The sequence below is a fragment of the Mugil cephalus genome, chromosome 18, assembly GCF_022458985.1.
Source record: "Mugil cephalus isolate CIBA_MC_2020 chromosome 18, CIBA_Mcephalus_1.1, whole genome shotgun sequence".
NCBI classification, from domain to species: domain Eukaryota; kingdom Metazoa; phylum Chordata; class Actinopteri; order Mugiliformes; family Mugilidae; genus Mugil; species Mugil cephalus.
In genome coordinates, this window is record NC_061787.1 from 15,726,151 (window position 1) to 15,747,260 (window position 21,110).

The following is a 21,110-nucleotide window of genomic DNA, read 5'->3' on the forward strand; positions in this document are numbered from 1 at the left end:
TTTTGAACGTGACTAAGCCTCATTTTAACTTCCATCGAATGTCATTTACAATGATAATGTTGGATATAACGTATGGAGCCTCAGATAAAAAAAAAAAGAAAGTGATCTCATTATTGAGCAGAAGGTCAGTTTCCGGTTGGAGCGCTGAAATGGTGAAAATAATGGGGAGGAAAAAGGAGAACCGCGATTCAAACACACAGAGCCATGGGGACAGCAGTGATATAACATTGTCGGGAACTTCGAGAGCACAATTTCACGGTCCTAACTCCTCATGGCGATTGCAGCTTAAGTGCTATCCAAGAGTGTGCGTCTAATATACATGGTGATGAGTTGCTAAGGGGTTACAAGGGCACACTGCGCAGCCAAATCGTTTATTCAAATAAACTTCATTGACTTTAGAGTGGCATTCTGCTTAGACACTGCCCAGAGGAAATCATCTGAACACGATAAAAGATGAGCCAATTGCACATGTACTTAGGAAAGTCTTAAGTGGCTGCAGCCGGATTAACATATTTAGCATTAACATAAGAAAATGTTTCAGAAAAGGCTGGGAGTGCAGTATCAGGGCCAACAATGGCCGCTGTGTGCAGGGAAGTTAGGGGGCTTCCGAGGTTTACAGACTGAGTAAAAAACTTGCAGTGGACTGGATGTGTTAGTCTTCTGTCATTCACTTAGGTTGCTCTGTTAAATTATGAAAGATTTCTTTTCAATGTAAAATGAAGTTCAGGTCAGTTTAGATGCGTTACTTGTTGCTCTGACAGCTTCACTCTCACTGAATGCCGTGTGTGTGTGTGTGTGTGTGTGTGTCCGGGGGGAGAAACAAAAAACTGTCAAACCTGAATGCATCAGATAATATTTAGGTCATGCTAGTAGCTCAAACAGCTGTTGGCACAGATTGAACCTGAGATTATGAAGCGCCACAGGCTTGGTCAACAAATCCCTCCTCCCGCCCTTCACCCGGACCCACCGTGACCCGAATCCATCTCACATGGAAATTCAGAAGTGGCAAAATAAGCAGGGCGCCACGATAGAAGTTATGTCATGACGCGATGCTGCAGGATGAGATTTAGACAGAGTGACCTGATTCCAGGCCAGCGCTGCCTGAACGCTTCTGTCAAACCTGTGAATTTAAAACTGGAATTCTGGGCCGACGCCCTCTGTCGGTTGGTTTTGGTATTGCGCACAAACTTTCTGCAGAGTTTGTAGCGTATGTAGGTTTAACAATAAAGACATTTTTGCTTCATTGGCTGGGGACATTTTTGAGGCAGTTAGTAAAATATCATGTGCATGTCAACATATTTTTCATATGTGAGGACCTCATTCTTTCTCTAAGAAGCTTATTATTCATTAAGTACTAAAATGTGCTCTGTCTGGGTTTTTGCATGCGCGTGTGTGTTTACATAAAAAAAATATGACTTGGTCCTGATTTTGTCGCTGTACAATTCATTTGTTGTTGTGTGCAATTACATGTATTTAAATATATAAATATAAAATCTAGATTGTAGGAGACTCAATAATTTAGTTCTTATGTGGCAAATTTAATTGAGGCCTGCTAAAAAAAACATTATCCTCATGGTCACATTTCATTTCTCCAGGTATGAGAACTATATACATATATAATCCGAGTCTAAAAAGATACTGTGCTGCAATCAATCCTGAAGTAGGTCCTTCCTAATGAATTCCGTTTTGAAAAGTATAAATAAATGATAATTTTGCACCATTAAATAAGTATCAGAAATATATACAATGTGTGAACTAGTAATGAACTTAGCGGCGGCGGTGGTGGTGGAGGCACTCTTAGTGATAAAATATGGGGAAAACTTGGCAGGGAGTAGCTCTTTTATGCAAAAGAAAATCTTCTCTGAGGAGAACTACTGCACTGTACTTCCAGAAACGGTAGTGAAAGTGGGTTAGTTTTTGCGCAAGAATCCTGTCAGTGCATTAGTGAGGGATACCACTCAAGGGTAAGGCTTTTCAACAGAAGACAAATGAGAGCGGGAGGGTCAAAGTTCGTTTTTAGTCCAAATTGAGTCCAAATGTCACAATGATTTGGTCATTTCAGCCCTGCTGTCTTATCAGGACGACCGTGAGCAGCTCCAAAACAGGTCTTGACCTAAGTGACTGAATCATTTCCACCCGCTGCTGCCAGATGACTGAGTAAACTGTAGCACTGGTGGAAGGTTTTATCGGGGCGGCGCGGTCACAGAAACGACCAGCCTCAACTAGATGAAGCCAGTTTCAGCGTTCCCGAGGACAACATGGACCAGCTGGATGTTATAAAGCCCCTCTGAACAAGTGACTTGGTGCTCAGGCTAATGTGCCCTAAGCTGTAACCTTGCATCCAGGTTATACACTTTTATGGTGTTTGAAGGAAAGCTAAAAGCTTATCTCAGACTGACATAGGCTTATCACATGCAGACAAACAAAATAAGAGAAGCCATTTTGGGATACCCTCCCACAATAGTCCCCCACATAGAGGTTGGTGCCGGTGGAAGTCCAAGGGGACAGCTCAAGCACGGCTGTCTCTCTGCACTCACATGACGGAGAGTAAATCTGCAAATCCATTACTTTATATTTAACAGTCCCGTTTAAATTCTGGACATGATTTTAAAGAAACTATTTGATTCAGATGTTTTTTAAAAGCTGTTCTTTTATCAGCTTCTGCAGGAAAGATGTTCAAACCAAGCCACCATTTACAGCGATAAGGCACAACATTATGACAATATTGTCTGGACATGGGGTTTCCTTGCGTTGTTTTTCATGCTTTTTGAGTTGTTCCTAAGGCACTTTTTTGTGCGTCTGTGTCAGGCTGCATTCCGGTGCCATCAAGGAGTGTCATATCTATGGGGTGGGGGTACTTGGTCTGGTCTAGGTGGGTGGGACACGTCGAAGTAGCATCCACATGAATGCCAGGTCCAAATGTTTCCTGGCAGAACACTGAATTTTAAAGATGGTCAATGAGATTCACTTCTCCTGTCAATGGTTTTAATGTTGTGGCTGATCGGTGTATGTGCCAAATAAATATAAAACATTTCCCAACTGTGTAAAGCAGGGGTCTTCAACGGTTTTCAGGCCACGTACCCCCCAAACGTATGGAGAGATTAAGCAGGGACCCCTACTATATGTGTTCTATATTAAACTAGGCCTAGTGTAATTTATAAATATGCATTATTATTAACATTTTGCATTCAATATTAAGTTCTCTCTCATCCCTTTACTAAAATATATTGGATTCATGTTATTATATGTGTATGTTTTTTAACTGATTGGGGAAAATTAAAAATATATAAAAAAATGTTTTATCAACGAAAGATTTTGCAACCCCCATGCAGTACCTCTGCAGACCCCCTAGGGGTTGCGGACCCCCTGTTGAACACCTGTGATGTAAAGTTTTTTCATGGCAAAAACTGATGTTAGAATACATTTTAATGAAGTCTCTGTTTTCCCGTTAAAATTCCCACAGTTAGACATTCTAGAGCGGGATAGAAGAATATATATGTTTTTTAGCAGTATCACATCCCTCACCTTTGTCTTCAGTCAAATAAAGCATGGGGATACAGTACGAGAGGTCTAACACACCGAAAGAACCACATAAAACCACAAAGAGTCGAGGCGATCGTGTCTAGTTTAATGCGAAAGTTGAGCTTGCTGACAGGAGCTCACGCCAACCAAGTCTGCACCGCCCGGTTTATTGGGCTAACGTAAGCTGACAGAACACCTGGTTGCAGATGCTCGTGTAAAGATGGATTACATGCACTAACACCTGGCGCACACTGTGCATGTCTGTGTGCTGAGGGGGAAAACAGTGGACAGCTCTTGGAGAGATGCTTCAGTTTCATTTCAAAACACCACCTGAGCCCTAATCCCTCAGTGCAGTGCACTAATTTACCATGGGATGCTCAGAAGCTCTAGGTGAGAGAGAGAGAGAGAGAGAGGCCTCAGTCCGTCAAATAAGACCAGTTTAAACTTTTATTATTCACCTTCTCTAACATTGAGATGATTTTTTAAATTTGAGTTTGTGTAAAGTGACTAATGCGCTTCTCTGGAGCAAAGCTTTCCTCCACCCATTCACACATCCATTTCAAATAAAGACGAGACGTTGTTCAAGATATAGGCTATATCTTTATTTACTATCACAACCACACCTAATAACCCATGTCCACTAAATGACTACAGATTCGTTTTTACAATTTACTCAAAAAAAGAACTGAGAAAGACGAAACAAAAATAAAACTCTTTCAAACTTAAATTAACATAGGAAATCATTCCTTCTTGGCAAGGTTAAATTATTTCTTTATTTTTTTTCCCAGAAACCTGAACATTAGTGTTGCAACAAATAACACTTAAGTGTAAGGGGACGGGTGATTAAGGATGAGGGTGGTGTTTGTGTTTGCGTGTGTTGATATGTATCACTTCAAGGGGGGTAGCCAATCTGGTCGGATTTTTTTTTTTTTTGTGGGGAGAGGAAGGGGATTATTTACCGTTACGATACAAATAAATCTTTGCATTTCCCTTGTACGCTTACATTGGTGTGGAATGTAAAATAGCTGCATTTTTACCTTCACTTCAAGTGCCTCGCTGCTTCCTAAGCTGCCTCTCTGCAATGCTTTGCTCGCCCCGTAATTAACTCTCCCGTGATGATCGAGCCAACCGTAATGCAGACACAAAGCATCCTGCAGATGCTTTGCAGTGAGTGGATTTCTTTAGGTTTCATTGTGTGTTCGGCCGCACCGCTGTGTAGCAGATAAAACAAGGATCCGTTTGAGTCGAATAAGGCTAAAAATCTTAAAATCTAACCAATGAGGCACTGCTGGTCCTGTGAAACCGGTCGATTTTACATTAGGGATGAGTTAACGTTGCCGGGGACGGCGGAGAGCAGTACAACTGTCAAAGAAAAGGTAAGAACACTGACACTGGAGGAAGCTGTGGCAAAAGCTAAATAGATTTCCGCTAAAGCCCAAAAGCTATATTAGCCTCTGCATGCGATCGTGACACCAGCTGCATGCATCAAGTCGCTACATGGGTAATGACGGCTATCACAACAGGGAAGCGAGTAATCTATAATATTTAGAAGGCGGAAACTTTCTCATCTGGGGTGAAGGCTGAAGGCCGACCAAACCCTGTGTGAAGGAGATGGGGTCAAATGGAATGCTTGTCAAAGTTGCTGATAACCTCAGCACTCGGGATAATGGGTGATTAATTCAGTCATGCAGTTGGCTATTTTTATGCTGCACCTGCAGCTCTGATACACACTTATGTGAAACCCGTTCTCTCTTATTGGCTTGTGGTGAGGTTAAACTGGTGTCCACCTCATGATTTCTTGATTGGTTGTTTTGGTCTGCGTAGACTACAGGTAGAAGGCTGGAGCCTGGGCTCATCACTGTGAGGTGACTGGTTGGTTAGTCGGCTTGATTGATAGGGTGCTGTGATTGGCTGGTTGTGTTGCAAGTCGCCCCAACAGACTCAGATCTGGATTACTTTCTCTGCTAACATTTTATCCTTCAAATAGAACCATCTTAGAAGACTCTCTGCTCTTTATATCACCTTAAGACTATATAACTGCAAGACAAACCCTCCTCCTTAGGAGAGGACCTGAAAGTGCAGAAGTGATGCAGCAGCGGTGTAAAGAGGGGGCCTTCTACGGTGGCTCTATTTTCAATTGGGTGCCTGTTGCTGTCAGATTTCTCTGACACGTAGCGCAACAGTCGAGCAAAAAGGATCGTTTGGAGGAGATCTGCGCCTGTTGGGGATCCGTCTTCATCCTGCGTGTTCCATTAGGAAGGTCGGCTGGTGGAGTTTGCGTAGCCGTTGTAGCAATGCCGCTCAGCTCACTTGCGGGGCTGATGGATGTGCTGGTTGATGTGCTGAGTGGGGGGAAGCTTGGGGATACCAGGCTGAGGTTTCTGGTGGGCCACCTGTGCAGCAGCTGGGGTGAAGTCCTTATCGCCCTAAACAGAACACAGACCGTCAACAGCGTTTAAGGCCAAAGGAATGCACAGTTTTCCTGTCAAAGCAAGATGAAACAGATGCCAAAAAGACGCATCACTCCATATACACCTATCAGGCATAACATTATGACCACTGACAGGAGAAGTAAATGACATTGACCATCTTGTGACCATTCAATGCTCTGCTGGGAAACACCCTCAGAAGGTCCATGTCCATTCTCTGATGTGTCACAACTGTTAAAGCGAAAGAGAGCATAAAAACTGCTTCGATGGTGAACTTGACATGCCCTCATTTTTGGTTTTAAACACACAATAACCATCACAAAAACACACTGAAAGCAGAAACACTTCACACGGAACAGCTGGTACTCCTGCAGGTCAAACTGCACAAGGAAGCATGAAAACATCTGAAAGCAAAATGTTTGGAATTCCTTGAACCGCACCATGAGAAACCCATTTGTCCCCACTTGCTTTATTTTATGTTATTTTTGGCAGAGAAAATCTCGAGGTTGCAACGAGTAAAACCACCGACGGTATTTTAAGTTCAAAGTCTAATGACTGCGCCTCACTTCTATGCTCCTACACTCCTACTTATAGCTACACAAACTAAAATGAAAGCCTCGTACAGCGATATTCAGCGACATTTCTTAGTCTGTGAAACATCATCAGTGCTTTTAATTATATGTTTTGTAGTTCTGTGGCTATGCCTGCAATCAGGCAAACACTTCTCTCATAATCACAATAACAATGAGGAAATCCCCAAAGTGCAGGAAGGGGACAGTATGGAGCACTCATCTGGCTCTGCTCAACTGCTCCGCTGCAACCGCAATCTATCCTTCCAAGAAAAATGTCCATAAACAGAAACGGCTCCAAATCTGATCAAAGCGGGAATTTGATTGCTCTCAAATGATCTTCGACTTCCCACAATCATTCCTTGCTTTTCATATTATCTTCATTCTTGTTTTTATCTTAATTGTATTCTTTTTCTGGTTTCTTTTTTGTGTCTAGCCGAACTTTTCAGGGTAAATAAAGTGCTCATTTATTTATCCAGCATTTGTGTGTGTGTGAACGTAAGGTTTAACATAGAGTGCGGCTGCATGGGTTGAGTGTGGGTGGTGAGATCGATGAAAACGGAGGAACCAAGTGCTCTAAGAAAGCGCGGAAAGCACAACTTAAACATCGATGTAGGCATGACTAAGTGGATTACTGAACCTTTTTTAATTCTTTCCTCTGAAATCCTGGATTTCACTATTTAAGTTTTGCTGACGCCTTCTGTCCGGACGCCGCCGCATGTGGATGTTGCCACTCCATCATAAATGTAATAACCTATCGCGTGGTTGGGTGACATTCCCGCTTCGTAGGACGGTCCACACGAATGAAGTTACATAACCACTTTAATCAACGCTCCACAAAGACCCACACTCCTGCCCGTCTCCCTGAGCCTCTTGCTGAACTTTACTCGCCCACCCCCTCCTCGCTTGACCCTAATCCTCTCTGTATGTTTTGTGCTGTATGTGCGGCTGTGCGCCAGCTTTCCAGCAATGTGTATCTGTTTGCGCGTTGTGTGTGCATGCGTTTCTTTCATTTAAAGCCAATTCCGCCACGGCTGACAGCGAGGGGGACACGGAATCGACCCCCAATTGCCCTTCTCCTCTGTTCCAAGACGCTCAAAGCTTCTCTCCCCACTGTCTCCCTCCGTCCTACTGATGTGGAGCCGTGGTAGGCAACACAACAAATTAACTGTGTTACCGCGATGTGAGCAGAAGGAAGGATGACTGGCATGCTTCCCTACCTCCTGTTTACCACGCGTTCTAGCAGAAGGAAGGACAGATGCGCTTCCAACATATGTTTACACAACCTAACTAGCAACGTCCAAAAAACGGATTCAGAATAATTGTAAAAAAAAAAACAAAAAAAAAAAATGACTTGAGATGAGGGGGCGAAACAAGTGTTATCGCCGAACATTGTGATGTCCCAGCAAAGTTGACCTTTTGGACACAAAATAGCATCACAGACAGACAACCTGAAAACGTAAAAACTATTTTGATATCTGGAAAAATAATGCGATATTGAGTTATGACATGCTTTACCTCAGGATAACTAAAATTCAGAGGGGGGCGTAAGTCTGAATCGAATAACTACTCTGGATAAGAGGACACAGCCCCAGTTATTCTTTTCTTTTACATTTCTACTTCAGCGAGTTTTGCTTTTAGATGCTCAGCTTTGCTACCTTAGAGTTATCTTTTATAAGAAAATAACATTCTAATAATACTAATAAACATTCTGCCATCAATAGAAAACAAGGAAGTACACAGCCAGGAGATATCTTATTAAAAAAAAAAAAAGCATCTCACTTAGCCCATAAAAAGCTTTTTTTTGTAAAGCTTTGTGCACTGCTAGCCTCTTGGGTTTGATGGCAGTGATGGGGGGCGAATTGCAAGGCTAGGGGAGGATCTGGGGATAAATGGGAAGCCTGCCACCTTCTGATATCACTGCAATCTTCCGCAAACAATATGCCTCGTCTGAATCTCACACACACACAAATAAAAAAAATAAAATAAAAAAAAAAATAGAAGTGAAGTCACCTATGGAGTCAAGGGCACATTTCACACACAAATACAGTCATAATGAAACAAAACCCTCTATTCGCAGAGTTTGACCCACTTCACAACGTGGCAGGTCAAGGCTGTTAAAGTACAAACACACGTAACTGACACAGCTCAAGCAACACTTGTAAGCTAATACGAGCTACTGTGAAGATTCAAAGCCTTCGCCAGAGCTGTGAACAGGAATTTGTGGTCATTTTTGATTGAGCGCGATGTGGCCGTGTATTGCCGCGGCTCATCGGTATCACGAGGCGGTGTTACTGGATTTCTTAATGAATAAATCATGAAACGATCATCGATCCTAAACTCTTCCACTCCATTTAATCTCCTTTTTTTTCCTCCCTCTCATTCGGCACAGATATTCTCTCTTGTTCTTTGGGAAAACCGCCACTCCCAGCAGAGCTCCTGTCCCAGATATAAACCACATTATAATGCTAATAATTTCAACACAACCGGTGGTGTCTGTTGGTGTGCGTGTCTGAGATAGTGTGTGAGCGTCTTACCTTTGTAATCACTCCAGACACAATCACGGGCGCCTTTGGAGGACTGAAAGAGAAAGACAGAACCGACTGAGTAAAATGAATTCATTACAGTTTGGAGTGTGCGCGCACTGCGCGGGTCAGCTTTGTGCATATAGTTCATGCCAACATTTATACAGATTTGCCTACTTGGCTGCGGGAACCCACAAAAGTGACACTGTGCCAAAATACGAACATCCCAAGTTGTCAAAACACATAACACCCACAGTCTTACTCTTCCTGGCAGCGCGCACGCGCACACACACACACACACACGCACACAGAGTCCGGATGGACCTGCCAGGAGCTTAAATAGCTCCCATTCATTCTGGCCAAACACTGGGGCTCACAGCTTCAGGATGAAAAGCACGAGAGGAGAAGGAGGAGGAAGGCGAGAGAGATCCAAAGCTATGAGAGAAAATGAGAGTTAAAGAGAGGCATGATGAAGGAAGATTCAGAAAGAAGGTGGAGAAGAGAAGGAAAAGCTGGAGGGAGGCGAGGGGTAATGGCAGGTCAGGACAGACGGAGGAGGTGTGGAAGTGGGGGTAGGGAGAGGGCAGAGAGAGCAGGGAGTGAAATACCTGTATAATAACACACTGTTAGAGGAGCGCAGAGGAGGATGAAGGAGGGGGGGGGGGGCGAGCACTCACTCACACACAGAAGGAATGGAGGGAGGCAGAGAGAAGGATGAGGAGGAGGAGGAATACGGGACCCGAGGCGAGTATCGACCTTGACATGACAAACGAGTGCCGTCTAATTTTACGGCGTTGTCACCCCCCCACCCCCCCACGGCAAGAGACTACAGTTGTCCACCTTCAAAACTCCACTCAAAGACATTAGCTGCAGCGGCACGCATGTCCAACTTACAGCTCACCTCATTAAGAGCCCAAACATGTTGAAAAGACAAAAACACTTTGGCAGCAGTCTCAGCAGGCAGACTCTCAGTACTTCAGGATTTCACAACACGTGGAACATCTGCCGCCTACTTTTAAATACTTTAGGATCCACGCGCAACTTTTTTTTTTTTTTTTTTTTTTAAAATCACACTCAATTAACAGTCGCTGATCTTCAACGCATCTGTCTAACCTCGACCTCGGCAATCAACGTTGGCGCGGAGCCTTCTGCTACTCGCCTTAATGAGTATATTTACACCTAGCTATTAAATTAATCCCAGGATGTGTCGGCATTCCTGGCTAGCCGCTTGTCAAAACGCAAGGTTGAGGGATTCTCCATTTGCAATTCAATTAATTAAAATACAGCATATTAGCACCACAAGTGTTCCTTGTGTTCAAGCAAATAGCTAGCTGTGAAATTAGGAGTTTTAAAGGCATCAGCTGGGCAAATGGGTAAGAAATCAATAAGAAATCAGCGGAGGAAAGAAATGGGGTAAAATGAAAGGAAGACGACTCATTTTATACGACTGTGTACGAGAAAGTGCTCTCACGGTTAACTGAAATATGCAGCAACGTACAACTATTCATCAACACAAGTCTAAGCGGAACTCCGAAAGTGCGTTCATAAGAACTTGATCCCAACATTAATTTCTTCTCGAGTGCGACGCAACACGGTGCGACCGAGGTGAGCGGGGATCGGTTGGATGTGCGTTCACATTCTGAGACGGCGTGGGCTGCTATGAAAGTCATGCTGGGTTGTCACATGTCTGCCTGCATTGTGCAATCTGTGGCTAAATCTTGACAACAACAACAGAAAAAAAGGAAAAAAAAAAGGAAAACACAGCGGAAGAGAAGAGGAGGTATAATATATGAAAGCAAGGATGAAGGGAAAAGGGCATGAAGGAACATCAAACTCTTGCTACTGGGATTTGGTATTAAGGGCAGAGAGACAGAGGGCAGACAGATAAGAAATGTCGAGACATGCAGGTAGGAGTGAGGGATTTAAGGCCCGTCACAGAGACATTTTACTCTCTCCGAAGTGAGGAGGTAAAAAAAAAAAAAAAAAAAAAACTTGTTTAAAGTCAGACAGAAGGCAGAATGAGAGGTTAAGCTTTTCACCTGCCTGGCACAGATACTGTGTAGTCACAAATGACAGGTTTGATCAACAGACACTCAGTTTAAGCCTTTTTAGTCGTGGATTAGCAAAATTGCACAACTACAAGCCCTGATTTGTTGATCTAGATATAAAAGCATGCTGCATGCCCTTTTTTTTTAATCTATTCCATTTGTGTATAGGAAAGAGAAAAGGGCAAATGGGGACAACCCAAAATATATCTTGTGGTTTTATGTTTCCAGGATGCAGAGAGGAGTCTACAGGGGGCAGTGGAGAGCTGCATGCAATCCTGTAGGGGAGTTGCCTTGTGCCAGGAGACGGTAAAGAAGCGAGGGGAATTAAGGAGGAAAAGAATGAGGGAGACGCATCAAGAAAATTTTAACTAACAAGTCAACTGGTTGAATGTCGACTAATTCAAGTATGCGGTGCTTTTTTTTTTTCCTTCGTCTTTACACCTAAAGCCACTGCTTACACTGCCCCACCCATATCCCTCTCCGCTTCAGCAGAACAGGAAGTTTGTTGCCGTGGGCGAGGTGGTGGTTGCCATAGAAACTGATGCCTGTTGCCTGTTGCCCGTCTTCCCTCCTCCTCCTCCTCCTCTTTCTCTGTCTGCTCTCAAGTTTTTCACCACGAGCTGTTGGCTTTCTGCACATTTCACCACAGTTCCTACGTACAGTGTAGGTATACGCGAGTGTGTGTGTGTGGCGATTCAGTTGAGTTTACGCGTGGCACAAACCCAAGTCTCTGGAACATATCCACCTCTCACCTAAACATTATGTAGGAGAGGTAATGTATATATGTAGTTTTTTTGTGACACATTTAGCTCATTTGCCATCCCCCTCCAGCTCTCACTTCTATGACACATTTTTATTCATTTAACAATCCACTTTTCCTGAACATCCTGTACATTTAATCCTGATGCGTTTGGGGAAAACAGTGGGGAGAAAGCCTCATGCGTCACCAGTACGCTCTGACTTAAGCCCTTTTTTTCCTGCATTTCTCCTTAATCAGCCCGCACCTCTCCTCTATCACACCTTCATATTGCAATGACACCATTTGCTTCTCATATCATAATAATCCTCTCCTTCTCCCCGCAACAACCCATACATCTCTCCCTTTGCCCCATCTGTCCATCTCGGCTAGATTGGGTAAGGCAGGTGTTCCCCTGACTACCAAGCTTCACTGCCTGCTACTAATGCGAAATTTACCCAGTAGCCACCTGCTAGACGTCCATCAGCGTGACACGGGGAGGGGACGGACAGAGCACGGTTGAGCGAGAGATTTTCCTCGCGCTGTGCGGGTTGATGGAGTGTTACGGTTACTTGGCCTCTCTTTTAAGGTACGCTGACAGGTCATTTTTAGGCAAAGATAAACACTTCAAGGCGGGAAAGTAAGCGTGCATTTACACAGCGAGGCCAAGAGAGGTATATCAAGCGGACGGTAGATGCAAAATTGGTCTCCTGTGTGATAAAAGTGTACCATTTGTCTAATGTATTTACACAACTCGGGTAATGATTCCTCTTCTTCAACTGTAGGCTTTAAAATATTCAGAAGAAATCACAAGGCAGAAATACTAAGGCAACTATTAAACCCTGACCATGCGAAACTTGTTGTGACCAGGTTTCCACCACAGGACTTCCCCTAGGTGCTAGGAACCTTGGGAAGTACCTGCATTTCCAATGCATTCAACAGATCTAAATGATTTTTTGGTAACTTTGAGAAGGGGCTTTTTGAGAGTTACCAAAAGTTCCCGCACAAGGAGAAATTTGAGGGTGGGGCGTGCATGATTGAATATTTCTGTACTCACCGCACCGCAATCATCCAAAGGTCAATTTAGTAACTAAGTAACAGTGATTCAATAAATCAGTTTGCGAAGCAGTGCATCGCAGCACGAATGCTTTGTGTTGTGGCAGAGTCATCGCTTCATACTTTTTGGTAGTCCTCTGCATTAACGCCACCTACTGGCCTGGAGTGCAGCAGGTTGTATATAAAAACGCTTTTCATATGTCAGTAGAGTAATCTGGCCAATTTTCCTAGCTCTTAAGACAACCACCACTCTCAAGGAACCTTGCAGTTCCTGGGAAAAAAAAAGGTTCCAGGAACTAAAAGTTCTGGTATATAGTGAACAAAGTCATTTCTGTCATCTCTTTTCCCAGTGCATATGCACATATATGTAGTTAACATTTTAATTTGTTTTATTAATTTATGGTTTGTCAGTTGAATTCTTTAACAGAAACAATAGGCTAAGAAACTTAAATGATGTCTTGGTCTATAATGTTGAAGGAAAAGCCTTTTTTGCTCTGGTTTATATTACTGATAAGTTTGGGCATCCTAAGACACCACCTTGAACTCTTAAGCACTTCTAACATCACACTTGTTGGCATTTCTTCACAGTTTTCCGCCATTAATCAAAAAACAGAGACTCAAACAATGAAAATAATTGTCAGCTGCAACCACAAGGTGGTTCACGGTATGACCACATATCCTCTGAAACAATGTCAAAAAATGAGGAAGTATATATTTGAAAGGACAGGAATACCAGTCACACCCTGCGCTGCGCCCGCCACAGCCTTGGTCCATCTTGAGTGTTCTCTCTTTCTCTAGCAGGCCTTCATCATTGACAAGAAGAAGCCAAGCATGTCTGTTGTTTTCTGATATCTACTTGACCTCTCTTCTCAGTTTAATGCTCTGTCTGTTACCACCTCTCATCTTGGCACAAAGGATAGGACAACGAGGGGAAATGATTTATTTCTACTGACAGTCCTGATACTGTTCTTGCTCTGAATTGCGGGAAAATACTCAAACAACAATCATGGTGGGCAAAGAACATGTAATGTGTAATTCATTGTGCACATATGAGGTTTGCTGGTGCAGAAGTACAGAAAATCTGACAGTTGTTCTTGAACCCTGCTCACTGCTGTGTACTTCTTGTCACTTCCCATTTATCGCGTCTTATTAACACACACACACACACACACACACACACAAACTGATAAGTGGCGTGAATGCGCCACCTGTACCGATATGCATAACGCTGACGGCTCTTCATGAATATTGATAAGACATGTGGGTGTAGAGGCAGACACACCAAATTACATTGAAAATGAGCAACGACTTGCACCACCTCCATCGCAGAACAGAGTGACCTCAGCGCAAACAATGCGTTTGAGCGACAAAAGCCCAACATGGTAATGTGCAAACAGAACAATAATTGTCGCTCGGAAATAGAAGCGGCATGATGTAAAACATATGAACCAAGGCTGATTATAAGAAACAATAGTCACTGCTGAATGGGCTGTTCAACTAATGCTGTAATTATGCAGTAATTATGTTGTTTACTGAATTAGCTGGCAACAGTACACAAAACGTGTACTGCAGAACTGCCTACAGCATACCCTTATAGTAAAGTGAGAGCAGCGGAATAGCTCTGTTGGCCATTTGCAGTGCGTGATTGCGCTTACCAACTTACAAATCACCACAATTGTACGCTGCACAAATGGGTCCTCGATCTAACCGTTATGTGTTTACATTTAAAAAGAACGTATGGACATGACAAGGCCCCCCACGTCTCCAATAGTGGAGCTACTGTACGTACCTCCATGTAGTACGTCTTTACTCTCATTTTGTCTCTCTCTAGACAGACTTACTGTGTCTATTCTATACATTTGTGTGAATTTGTGATCACTTTCTGAACCTCTCTGTGGTCATTTCACTTTGCCCCCTTTTTGCTTTCACTTTTCATACATCTTTTTGCCATTTGTTTTTTATTGTGATTGTTCTGCAACAGTTCATGACAGTGTCTGACCATGGACGCCATGACATTGTGGACTGGTGTGATGATAATTTCTAGAGACCGACCGATATTGATTTTTTAGGGCCAATTTTTTCCCCCCCAGCATTGGCCGATGGCCAATGTGTGCTGCCGATTTTTCTGAGCCGATATTTGGAGCCGATACTGCTTTTTCTCCCTCCATTTACATATTAAAAATGACAAAATGATAACAAATGCTACAAGTCTCAATTTAACCAAAAACAGAAACAGTGCAGGTTGTAAGTCAACCACAATAAATATCAGCTGGCCAGAGAGAGGAAACAAAACAAAAAACAAAATGTCAGCTAGCAAACTCCTACTTAACAACAACAGTAAAAGTTAGGACTGTTGCTAATGACTAAAAAAGGCGTGTGGATATCGGTCGATATCTAATGATTTCCTTGTTGATTTTAGAAAAAAAAAAAAGAATTATAGAAACAGAAGTATAATCCATGGTGACAATGTCGAAATTGTTGATGGATACAAGTATCTAGGAACTGTTAAGTATCTACCCAACTGTTAACACACAGAGCATCGTGAAGCGAGGCCAACAGAGGGTACACTTATTAAGAAAGTTAAAGATATATATATTTTATGCATCTTTTACTAAAAGCATCCTTACATTTTCTTTCATTTGTTGGTTTGGGGTCTCTCTGTCAAAGACAAGAACTCCCTCAACAACATCGTAAAAGTCTGCTTCAAAATAATTGCCGCTCACCAAGGAGATTTGTGTCCCTTCCTGGGAGAGTCAGATGGTGGGAAAAAAAAAGCACGGGGAATAGTTTCCCCTGTCGGACCACATCCTGTCCAGTTTCACCTTAATGCCCTCAGGCCACCGTCTTCAGTGCCACTTGTTAAAACGAACTGTCGGTCCAAATCTTTTATTCCCTCTGCCGTCATGCTGTTAAACCTGGATGGTAGTTTGCGGAATAAATAATGCACTCCATGCTCTTGGAGTTTGTGTGGTGGCTGCTTATGCCAACTTTTTTTTGTTTTGTTAATATTAGTTGCATTATTGTGTATTTATTTATTATATTATCTACTTCATGTCCACATATCTGCGGTTCATCACTAATGTGCCTACTTGGCTGTCTTCGGTATGGACCTGACAAACCATTTGAAGGGACGTTTTGGCTCCTTATTCATAAACCCTTCCACGTTAATGTCTGTTGTCGTTTGTTACCTCTCGCTGACGTACTCCTCTTCATCGTCGTCTTTCTGCGGGGGCTCCGGGACAGCGGCTGCCTGGTGCTTCTGCACTATCCTCATACCTCCTGCTTTGACTGCACATGGAGGAACACATACGTGTGCCGTGGTTAAAATCTCACATATGACCCAAAGAAGAATTTAAAATTGATATCAAAATAAAACAAAAAAAAATATTGACTTCAACTTAATGAATTAACTTTAGGAGAATGTGAATTTATAATTTAGTTAAATTTAGTTATGACACATGTGAGTTGCGCGGTAGGCTGTGTCAACCTAAAGGGTAAAATAACAGCACAATAACCTATAAGTAACAACAACTCCAGATTATTACCATTTGTTTTAGTGCAAAGAACATGTAATTAATGAGTTCGCATTTAATAAACCTTAAAAAAATTCTTGAGGAGTATAAGGGCACATTGCTATTAAAGAAATTGACAGAACATAACAACATGGAGACCAAACAGCAGACCGCAGTCATTTTCACGCTGCTCAAATACATGCTGTGGCGCAGATTAGACCCTCTGTCGTGCCACTTTCGTATCTCTGACATCTGTGGCCTAGGGGTTGGTTTAAAAAAAATAAAATAATAATCAGAAAAAATCATGTCAAGGCTTCTGGGCCTCTTGCACCTTCATTATCACACCTGTATGTTTGTTTGCGACTGCAGCTGTATGCGCTGCACTGATCCCAGGCTGGGTGCGAGGTGCATTCGTTATCTCACCGTCCTATCAGTCCTGCAGCTGCTGTGGCCCAGTGCCCTGCTGTGTCTGTGTTGCTCATGTCCACGTACACCTAATCTGTTTTTTTCCCCTCCTACAGTCAAGGGACTGGAGCCTCTGACCTCCACGTCAGCGCCTTCCAGCAGCCATTAACGTGTACATTGTAACTGAACACATCTTGCAACGAACTGCGATGACTAATCGCTACAGTGTCACCAGGTCTGATGATGTTGCAAGTTCTCACGCCAATCAGGAAGTAAGGAAATATGCTAAACTGAGAAATATGACAGATTCTGCCCTGCGACGCGCGGTCTGGCTCGATGCGACGCGCTCACTTGCTTCTGCCAGTTCAAAGATTGCACGAGAATGAATCAGCGTCATGTCATTTCTCTCCTGGTCTAAGACGCTGCAGAAACAAAGGCCTCCTGGTATCACGAGAAGCTTTCAAAAAAAACAACACAGCCAGCAGCACAGGGAGCATTACCTGCAGGGAGATGTCCGCCTTTGGTTTCGACTTTTTCCTTCGGCGGCGATGACATGGCTGCTCTGAAGTGGAGTCTGCTGGGATAGAGATCTAGAGGGTCTGGCAAAAACCAATTCCCTCGCCTTTCTGCCTCAAATTGTGGTGTACACTTCAGTCTGGATCGTCAACGTGGCTTTTTCCTGAATATTGTTTGGAAGCGGTGCGTGGTGACGTCACGTAAAAACCATAGGAAGCGCGGTGACGTCAGTCGTACTAATCTTCACAAAAAAACAAAAATCAAAAAAAACACTATTTTATCATTATTACATATATTTTTCCTGATAAAGACATTTCTGATTTTTGGAAGACACTATAAAATAAAAATAGTGATATCCCCGTAATTCTTGATTTCATGTACTATATTTACTTTCTTATTACAGTCACCTTTACATCCTCTATGGACGGTTTGGAAGTTTTCAAAAATTGACGGCACTGCTTTTCATATACAGTATATGGTGAATTGTTCTATTTTTTTTCTTCATTTTTTATTTTTTTATTTTTATTTATTTTTTTGTTCCTTAAATGGGTCTTGTTCTTGCACATAATGCTGCTCACATGTGCCTTAAACTGCCCCCTGAGAACGAATAAAGTTTTCTCAATCGGAATATTTTCCGGTTTTACATTTCTGTGTGTCTGAATCATCTCACCTGATCTCTTTTTCTTTGAGTTTGAGGACAAAAATGTGCAAACTGCCTACCTGTAGTGCTTAAAAGATGTTAAAAGATCTAATTGAGCTCATGAGCTAATGTCTGACTTCACTGTTGTGTAAATGTGAGAATAAGCACCGTTTTAATTTTATGAATCATTTAAATGTCACTACAAAAAGAAAAAGAAACAAAAATAAAAACCTATAGTAGCAATCCTCCTACACAGTCTTGAAATTAAGACTTCAGTCTTAATTGTGAAGCAGCGATCTCCTCTAATGAAACTACCATTCCGTTTCTTACAAACCAACTCACAGTTGTGACACAGCAACAGCATTGTTTGCAATTGAAGGCGAAACAGACAATCGCACAAAGAGAAAGAAAACTGCACAGGATATGTGCGACAGGGATGACCCCGGTGACAAGTTGTAGACATGTTCTGTTCTTACACCATGAGTCTACAGTTGTTCACTAATTGGCTGGCATGACAGTGTGGGCAGTGCTAAGGTTTACAAGAAACAATAGAAATGCTTCTTATTCTTTATGTGATACTGTGTGGCAAAATTTAAAAGTAACTACAAGGGGCAATGGTATCACTTCACAAGTATAAAAGAGCTAATTTAAAATGTTTTAAACACTGCAACCCCTGCGACGGTGGCATGAGCATGCGTGGTCACAGCGATGCATGCAGACTATTCCTCTTCTCGGTAATAGCATAATTGCTGTGTGAAGTGACAGCTGTATCCATTTAGACCATCAGAAAAGTGATGTACATTGCGCTAATGTTCCACGCGCATGAATTTAAATTATTCAATCACACTAGATAATGAATTAGATAAACCTGTTTGTTACACATTTTAGGTGGCAACTAATGTCACACAACACCCACGGGTTTTACTGCACGCACACAATGCTAATGAGCAATGGGTTTTGGTAGCAGCGAGGTGGTCGGCATCCTATTTGTCCTCAAAGTGAAAGAATCTGTTGCCAGGATATGTTTCCCTGAGGAGGGTGTTGACAAGCAATCAAAAGGCCAGGAGTTCACACGCAGGTCACGATGCATTCTGCTGATTGAAATATGGATTTTGATGTGTGATTAAAATGTCTGGACGCAAGTCTTATTTGACGAGACGTGACTCTTATTGATGACAGCAGCCAAGGGGATGAGTTCTCACAGAGAGAGAAAGTTCCTTTATTACTCCTAATTTTTAGTGACATTAAATTCCAGCTATGGCACAGCACCTACAGTTTTGCAACCCTCTTCACACAATTTGAACAGAAGAGAAATCTAAATGGAGAACCACCACCTTCTGTGGATGTAGGCTTCCTCAAACCCTTCTGTCTCTTCATGTAATCCCAGACACACTCCATGATGTTGAGATCAGGTCTCTGTGGGGGCCATGCCATCTCTTCCAGGATTTCATGTCCTTCTTTACACTGAAGATAGTTCTTAATGGCCTTGGCTGTATGTCTGGGGTCTTTGCCATGCTGCAGAATAAATTTGGGACCAATCACACTCCTTCCTGATGGTACTGCATGGTGGATAAGTATCTGCCGGTATTTCTCAGCGCTGTGGACACCATTAATCGCGAACAAATCTCCAGCTCCATTTGCAGAAATGCAGCCCCAAACTTGCAAGGAACCTCCTTCATGCTTCACTGTTGCCTGCAGACACTCATTATTGTAGCGCTCTCCAGCCCTTCGTTGGACAAACTGACTAGAGCACCACTGCTGCCATTTTTCACCCTAGTTCCTATGTTCTGGTGTTAATTGAGTCTCTCGGCCTTGTTTCCATGTCAGAGGTATGGATTTTTTGCTGGAACTCTTCCATGAAAACCCCTCCTGGCCAGACTTCTCCAGACAGTAGATGGGTGTACCTGGGTCCAACTGGTTTCTGCCAGTTCTGAGCTGTTGGCTCTGCTGGACATCTTCCGATTTCGAAGGGAAATAAGCTTCATGTGCTTTTCATCTGCTGCACTAAGTTGCCTTGGCTGACCACTGCGTCTATGATATTACAAAATCCCTGACTGCCTTCAAACCAGCATCAAATCCTTGTAGTTACACTTGCACAGAGGGCAGTAACACCAAATATTGATGTGACTTAGACTGTTCTAAGCTAATAAAGACAATTTAATATTTTTCATTCTTAGTTTACAGCATTTGTTATTTTGCAAAATGTGCATAAGATGCAACAGAATTAGTTATGCGTGCTCTACTTGCAAGAAAATATGCAGGAAATGCTGGTGAATGTAGAAGTTAGGTTTAAAGACATACTGAAATCATAATGTATTGTAACATCAACATCATGGCATTTATTTCCAGCCTTGTCCTGTGCGTGCATGAACATATGCTGTTCTGCACACATCCATAAACGCATGAGTGTGTGTACATATGTGGCCACTAGGTGGAAGAAGGCTGCTTTACTACACGAGGCTCCAGTTGAGTACGTGTGAGTTTGTGTCCTTCAGGATTCATCGCTGCTGTCACTCCAAGAGAACCTGGCCTGTGATGCCCCCGAAAAAACTGAAGACTCACCGATTGAAACTGCACAACTCTAAAGCAAAAGACCAATGGAAAGCTCCGCATCAAGCTCATTTCACACTTTTGTGACATTCTCCCTCAAGCCCCCCTTTATGTTCCTCGTGGTTTTGTCTCTCTGACGTGCGCACGCAAGAGTGAGAGTGAGGGAGAGCATTCATTACTTAGGGTGAAAATACATGGCACGCATTCAAAGAGCCATAGGTGAAATCCTCTGCAGAAGTCAGTGATCTCAACACCTGCCCATGGCTGATATGACTGTGTGCGTGTGCGTTGCCTGGGCCTTTGAGAGGCGAACTCTCAGTGATGGCTTACAGAGAGACAGAATGAGGACGTCACAGGTGAGTGAATTTCTTCAAACTGACAGGTGTGTGCGCACACACACACACACACAATCATGTCTCCAACATACATATTCTCCATCTCTGTCACTCTCTCTCTCTCACACACATACACACACACACACACACACGAGTATACTGACGTAGCTCTGTGGGAGCCAGCTGGGTCCTCTGCAGCAGCACTATCACACATGAATAACCAGGGCTTGCGCTCTGCTCTGTAGCATTGACTATTCAGTACCTGAC

At 42.9% G+C, this 21,110-nt stretch overlaps 1 protein-coding gene across 1 annotated transcript; it reads right to left on the minus strand.

Moving 5' to 3' along the window:
- Window positions 1-4,109: 4,109 nt before the first annotated feature.
- On the minus strand, window positions 4,110-17,517 carry LOC124995690 (death-associated protein). The gene is made up of 4 exons (XM_047568281.1): window positions 17,303-17,517; window positions 16,074-16,173; window positions 9,058-9,100; window positions 4,110-5,948 (listed from the first exon to the last, which is right to left on the minus strand). Exons 1-4 carry the CDS (start codon window positions 17,355-17,357, stop codon window positions 5,829-5,831), a joined length of 318 nt encoding a protein of 105 aa, XP_047424237.1. The 5' UTR covers window positions 17,358-17,517; the 3' UTR covers window positions 4,110-5,828.
- Window positions 17,518-21,110: the final 3,593 nt, after the last annotated feature.